Below are 6,457 nucleotides of genomic sequence, written 5' to 3' on the forward strand. Positions count from 1 at the left end.
TGAGCTAGTTTACACCGATCGTTTGGTACGCGTACCAAATACTATATCGGTATCAAATCGCTTGATTCGCTCGATGTAAACGCTCGCGGATTACTTTAGTGCGCTCTGGTCTGATACTCCTGAATCACTAGTATCAGACCAAGTTGGTGCGCGTATCAAAATATTTTAGGGTGCTGTAAACGCTTGATTACGATTCGGGTCGTATTACCCCTGGTCCACAATCTTGCTTTAAGTAAGCTGTAAGCCTTAAGCCGTAAGAAATTAACCAATCACAGGCATTTATTCCCCTCACTCTCACCTGTAATTGGTTAATTTTTTACGGCTTAAGGCTTACAGCTTACTTAAAGCAAGATTGTGGACCAGGGGTTAGTCCCAGTCTACAATAGAGATTTAAGCCCTAAGCCTTAAGAAATTGACTAATCACAGTCGCGCATTCTTCTCATACTTGACCGTGATTGGCCAATTTCTTAAAGCTCAGGACTTAAATCATCTATTGTAGACTGGAACTTATACCCGGCATTCCTGCTAGATTGAGGTTAGAAGTATGGTTCAGTTTAGCATATTGTGGTAGAAGTTTGATTTTACTTTATCCAGATTAAAAATCTAACCTAACCTGTTTTGAGACGAAATGGTGTAAACAGGGATGTATCAAATGTTTAATCCGTACCAACTTGATGTGCGCACCAACCGATTTAACGGTGTAAACTAGACCAGTGACCTCTTGTAGAAAGAGATACCATGAGATACCAAGAGGACAGAAAAGGAGAGCACTCTCGCCCCCCCCCTTACCGCAAATTTGCCAGCCCCCTTGCCCGTTCTCCCACTTCGTGCTCGGTCCAGAGATTCTTAGGTCCATGTTTCGCACAGCATCTCTTGCGGCGCGACGTGTTCGTCGGTGTTCGCCTATTTCGTGAATTTAGCTGCTTATTTCGAACACTCGCGTCTACCTCCCTGCCGAAATATGTTTTCCCGATAATTTTCATTTCATTTTCACGAGAACGCGACAATCGCGCGACGCTTCTGCAATATCGACGGAACGCGTCACCGAAGACTCCGAGTTCCGCGTTTCGTTTGCGAGACTGAATTCCGTGCCCTGCGCGAGAAAGCGCCTTTTCAAGAGAGGAGAGAGGTTTATGCGCGTTTAAATGCATGCAATACCAATAAAAGAAGATTGAAACAATGGTCGTGATCTCGAGGATTTTCTCTCGCGGCTATGGCGGACTACGAGCGGCGAGAGTTCTACGTAGGTTACATTAGGTTAAGTTACTCGCCGAGGGGGAAACCGCTGACCAAAACCTTGTACACCAATGCCCAGTGGGCATTACTTAATCTTATTCCCCTTGTTTCATCTTATTTTATCTTTCTAATGCCCAGTAATGCCTCAAATCTGTGCACCACAATGTCCTCGGCGGTTTCCCCCTCGAATTACTCTCACCCGGCTTATACTCGACAACGTGAGTGCACGGCCTCGACGTCGTTTTCTCAAAGTACTTGGGGAAATTGCACAAACCCGTCTTTCAGATCACGCAACCAGGGCAAATTCCTCCACGGTCGCTTCAGACTCGGTACAGGAATCGCCAAGTAGCGATAAGACGCCGGGAGAAAACGTCGAGAGGCAGAAGCGAGCGATCCCGGATAGGTATCGGTTCATTTATCCGGAATTTTTACCGAACCCGGAGCCCAAGTATCGCAATTCGCTCCGGGAGAAGCTGGAGCGCATGGATATGATGGCGAGGCGCAAGCACATAGGGATACCCGAATTTTACGTCGGTTCTGTATTAGCTGTGACGTATTCCGAGCCGCACGCTCCCGGGAAGGTCAACAAGTTCGTTGGCATATGCATCGAGAGAAATGAAACGGGATTGAGGGCCTCGTGCCTCCTGAGGAACATAGTCGATAACCAGGGAATCGAGGTGCTTTACGAGCTCTATGACCCTGCAATACAGAAGATAGAGTGTCTGAGGTAAATATAGTTGACACTTTACGTAAATTATCTGGAAATATTTCTTGTCGACTGTATCGCCCGCGGCGAATATTCAGGCTTGAGAAGAGTTTGGACCCGCATCTACGGTACCTGCGAGACGCACCGCCAGAGTATAGCACGTTTCCCTTCGACATGGAACCGGAATATGTGGTGGAAGGTGCTCCAGTATCTGTAAGAGAGATTAAAGTACAGCTCAATCCTCGTCCATGGTTGGAGAGATGGGAACGTCAAGAGTTGAAGGGTGTGGAAGACTTGATACCGTTGCTTAGTCACAAGCGCATTAGAAAAGCCAAGGCAAGAGAGCAGCCTTGGGAGAAGTACGACCTGATGAAAACGTATCGGTAAGGGAGCAAAACTTCTCTCGCAATGCTACGAGTTTTTGAGACCGTTCGTTCTAACTTGCAATTCTTTTTCTGTTTACTTAGGAAAACCATTCCCGAGGAGGATCAGAATGAAATATTTAATGAAGTGTACACGAAACTGCACGAGATGGAAATTACTAGACGTAGGCAAAAACATAAGCGCGCTTTCGTACGTCCGCAGAAAACTGGATAAACTTTTGATCGGGTACAGCATTTTTCAATACATCTGTAAGGAAATAGAACGAAATAAATAAATATATTTGTTTTTTGTTACAATTCTGTATCTTCGTAATGACATCCATATCGCTAGAGTTTATTATGCTACTATAATTATCGTAAAAAGATTCAAGGGTTTCACAATTGATGGATTTTTTTTTAACAAAGATATATGTATAGAATTAAACATAAAAACAGAAGAAAAATTAACTTTTAGCTAATTTTACTTACATCTCGTAGATAAAGTTTAAATAACGTCGTATCTTTCACAAATTGTTTTTTTTATGATCAAGAAGTTTCTTTTTATTGGAAAGTGAAAAATATACAATAAAAACTGGAAAACTTGTTTAATCCTATATTTCTGTTCGCATCTCATTTTTGTAGTAATCGCTCTTCTGCATTTTCACGTACCACTTTAACACTTTGCATATACACACAATTCAATAGGTAAAAATCACAACGTAGCTTCTTATGCTAAAGACAAAATTTGTACCAAAAATTAAACTTCGTTAACGGAATCTTGTTCAAATGTTCACTTTTATAATTAAATATACGATATTGTAACATTGCTAAGTCTGAGGTTGAACTCACATTTTCGGATGGCAGTCAAAGTGTTAAAACAGATGAGTCTTCCTCTTGCCTCTCTTACTTGTTGGTTTAACGATATAAGAGATCATTGTAATAGGTGAAATTAAGTCGTTAGTAAAGTTACGTTAATTTCTTTAACCATTTTAATACAATATAACATTTTGATGAGCTGTTCCTTCGCGAGGGGCAATGTCGAGTACCATACCGAACTGTCTGGCACACAACTACGTTCTGGCAATAGATAGAAGACATCATTTCGCGTCTTGACGCTTTCAGGGCTGAAATAGTTCAATGCAAGAGTAGGTACATGGCGTCAAAACTATCGCAATAAATTAAACTTAATGTCTTTATCGTTCGTTCAGTCATAATATGTTTTACGTACCATTTCGACAAATAGAATTCGTACAACTTAACAGGACATCTCAATGGATTCTCTTCATTCTCTTGTTGTTCATACACTTTCTTTTTTCTTGAATTAGCTTCTTTAGAAAAATTAATAATTAGTAGAATGTTTTGTGTACCGATGAATCAGCATTGACACAATTTTTATGTACCCAACATACGAAAGATTATAACTAACCAAGAGCTGATTGCGGCGGATAAAATCTCAGAAGGACATTTCTTGAACCGGGAACTTTCCCTGCCACTGCTGCGGGTTGGGCTGCTGGATTGCGCTTCCAATGTTTCATGATATGAGAGAAGGAAAGTTGCATGTGCTCCTCTACTGTCTGAAAAGAAACTTTTATTAGTGTCGCAATAAAATATCAAATAGTTAAATGATTTTTACTAGTCAATTTCGATGAGCTCACCACGAGATTAAAATGTTTCGTGTTGAAGAACATAAGCGTGCTTAGCAGAACATGCGGGGAATGGGCACCTAATTGTTTGCATTCCCACAAATGCTCCTCCTCCACTCTGGTCACGATGTATTCTGTAAAATAGGCGACATGACGATATTTGAGAAGACAGAGTTGGTGAAAATAAAATTTACAATCACAACGGGTGATAAGACATACTTACGGGTGTCGTTGTATAGCACGGAGAACTTTTTCGCTACTCGTTTAAGCAATCTGTAAATTTCTCGTAGTACGAGTCCGTGAATATGTTATCGATCCTGTTATTCTCAAACAGGTACTGCTGTATTCCTAAAACGAATTCACGAAAAAATACTTGAGACTAAAACAAAGGCTTATGAAAGAGACATACGATATAATTGTAATCGCTGGCGCTCTCGCATCGTGCCAAAGTTGATTTTACCTAGGCAAAGGTAGTATATTGTATCGGGAGCGTAGTCCAAACCGTTCGGTTTTTTCACTTCCCTCACGAAGAGGCATAGCGAATAATTTAACTCGTCCGCGGTAAGTTGCAGAAGATCTGTCTTGAACAATTTTATCTTCCTCAAGGGTGTACTTTGTTTTTCTAATTCAGCATTCTTCCCCACCACCTGTGTACGTTTCAAATTTTCGTGGTAAATATATTTCCGTCTCGTCGTACAAATAAAAGCAGTTACGAACCCATTGCCTCCACGCGTTTACGCCAAACGTATATTTTAATGCCATATTAGCCATGTGAGCGCACTCCTCGGGGAAACAGTCCCTTAAAAACCTCCTGAAACGACACGTCCTTCACCCGTAGGTTTAGATTCTCGAGGCCCAAATTTTCTGCGAGCTCCTGAAGTAAAAACTTTATAAACAACCTCTTGGAGCTCGTCGTGTCCTCCTCGGTCAATGTAAAGCACGAGAGCACGCTCCATGATATGCAGTCCGTGAGCAGCAGGTGGGCAAAGAATTTGCCCACATTTCGTATCTTGTTTACGTCGAGGCGGTGTATTGTGTTATACGAGTTCTTCTAATGGCGTCACGTACATTTTGTTGATCGAGCAAAACCGGCCGGCCAGGAGGCCGAAGAACTTCTCGTACGTCCGCATCTCCGCGCAACAGTCTAGAAACATGTGGCACAGCTCGATCTCCTGCCCGGGCTTCAGCTGCATCTTCATCAACTTGTGAGCGCACTCCTCGAAGTCGAGCGAGGAATGTATCGTCAGGTATATGGTCCGTCGAAGCGCGGTCAGATTCGTTTCCGTGTTGTCGACTATCACCCCTTCCTTGCCCTTGGCCTGTTCCGTGCCGCTGTCGTGGTCCGAGCTCCCCTCCTCCTCCTCCTCCCCATCCTCGTCGTCGCCCTCCGAGTCGCTCACGTCCGAGCCAAGAATCTCTTTCAACAGCTGCTTGTACTTGTCCTCGGAGGCGAGGTAGTCCGGGTCCAACTTGAACACGTTCAATATGTCCTGTGCGTTCATCTCGTCCTCCAGTCTGATCAAGTGCGTCATCTGGTTCGCCTCCTCCACAAGGTCCAGCTCCTCCGGCACCGCCTCGTGATCCTTGAATCCGTCCTTCCTGATCTGGAACATCACCTCTATCATGTACTGGACTCGCTTGTCCAGCTGTCCCTCGTGCAGTATGTTTCTTAGCATCTCGAAGATGGCCTCGATGCCCCTGCGCGACACCTCCGTCAGCTTCATGCCGCACTCCTTCAGGAACGCTATGGCCACCTCGACGGAGTCGTCCGTCGGCGTTTCCAGCAGCAGAGTCAGGATCTCCAGGGCGATGATCTCGTAGGCCACGCGCTGGTTCACCAGATGCGCCACGAAGGTCCCCGAAGATATGCACAGCGGCTTGTCGTTCCTCTTGAAGCCACGCTTGAACTGCAGGACCAGCCGCTTCATCACCAACTCGCCTATGCTGGGAAACCTGGAGTTGATTATGGACGTGAGCGCGGCGTAGACCGGGGTAAACGTGGGGGACGCGGCCTGCGCCTGGATGATGGACCGCGCCAGCAGGCCTCTGCCGCGAACGATGTTCTCGTGCAGCAGCTCCCGCGTTATGATCCCGATGTTGCTGGTGTTGACCTTGTTGATGTATCCGTGAATCGACTTCTTCAGCGCCTCCCACGCGATACGCTGGTAAGCGGCGCCCGACTTGTCGGTCATCTCCGCCTGGAGCATACGCAGCTTGGCAGGCGGGATGTACGCGCCGCCGGTCCTCGAGGTGAGCAGATCCACGGTCCGCTTCTGCTTGGCGTCCGCCGGGTTTTCCCGCGCATTGTCCGGCTCCCCATAGTACCTGCTACCGATCTCCCGCCTCTCGCCGCCGTCGCTGTCCCCGAGATCGCCGCGATCTCCGCGGTCGTCGCGCCTGGAACCGCGGTGCAAGTGCGATCTCTTCATCGTATGATGATCTTTACAGACGCTCGGCGAACAACCACCAACAACCGCTACGTCCACGGTTAACACGACTGGAAGAAGATT

The 6,457-nt window shown here is 45.7% G+C and overlaps 2 protein-coding genes and 1 pseudogene across 2 annotated transcripts; 1 reads left to right on the forward strand and 2 right to left on the reverse strand.

The window, feature by feature from the left end:
* The first annotated feature begins 854 nt into the window (after positions 1 to 854).
* On the forward strand, positions 855 to 2,622 carry LOC105557872 (39S ribosomal protein L19, mitochondrial-like). Its single transcript, XM_012005252.1, has 4 exons — positions 855 to 1,243; positions 1,522 to 1,963; positions 2,041 to 2,325; positions 2,410 to 2,622. The coding sequence occupies exons 1-4, from the start codon at positions 1,180 to 1,182 to the stop codon at positions 2,537 to 2,539; spliced, it is 921 nt and encodes a 306-aa protein (XP_011860642.1). The 5' UTR covers positions 855 to 1,179; the 3' UTR covers positions 2,540 to 2,622.
* A 272-nt stretch (positions 2,623 to 2,894) lies between these two features.
* LOC105557873 (zinc finger MYM-type protein 3-like) lies at positions 2,895 to 4,709 on the reverse strand. The gene is made up of 6 exons (XM_012005254.1): positions 4,665 to 4,709; positions 4,408 to 4,594; positions 3,960 to 4,081; positions 3,731 to 3,878; positions 3,533 to 3,629; positions 2,895 to 3,428 (listed from the first exon to the last, which is right to left on the reverse strand). Exons 1-6 carry the CDS (start codon positions 4,707 to 4,709, stop codon positions 3,254 to 3,256), a joined length of 774 nt encoding a protein of 257 aa, XP_011860644.1. The 3' UTR covers positions 2,895 to 3,253.
* LOC105557874 overlaps positions 4,543 to 6,457 on the reverse strand; it is a 5,759-nt pseudogene continuing 3,844 nt past the window's right edge.

The sequence above is a fragment of the Vollenhovia emeryi genome, unplaced genomic scaffold (genome assembly GCF_000949405.1).
Source record: "Vollenhovia emeryi isolate VEMERY1.0 unplaced genomic scaffold, V.emery_V1.0 DF939410.1, whole genome shotgun sequence".
In the NCBI taxonomy this organism is placed as follows: Eukaryota; Metazoa; Arthropoda; class Insecta; order Hymenoptera; family Formicidae; genus Vollenhovia; species Vollenhovia emeryi.

Coding starts and splice junctions, on each gene's coding strand:
- LOC105557872 (XM_012005252.1), top strand. CDS start 1,180: ATGGTCGTGATCTCGAGGATTTTCTCTCGCGGCTATGGCGGACTACGA. Junction 1,244..1,521: donor ACGAGCGGCGAGAGTTCTAC/GTAGGTTACATT, acceptor CCCGTCTTTCAG/ATCACGCAACCAGGGCAAAT. Junction 2,326..2,409: donor GACCTGATGAAAACGTATCG/GTAAGGGAGCAA, acceptor CTGTTTACTTAG/GAAAACCATTCCCGAGGAGG.
- LOC105557873 (XM_012005254.1), bottom strand. CDS start 4,709: ATGGCATTAAAATATACGTTTGGCGTAAACGCGTGGAGGCAATGG. Junction 4,082..4,407: donor AATATACTACCTTTGCCTAG/GTAAAATCAACT, acceptor CCTATTTTACAG/AATACATCGTGACCAGAGTG. Junction 3,429..3,532: donor GAATTCTATTTGTCGAAATG/GTACGTAAAACA, acceptor GAACTATTTCAG/CCCTGAAAGCGTCAAGACGC.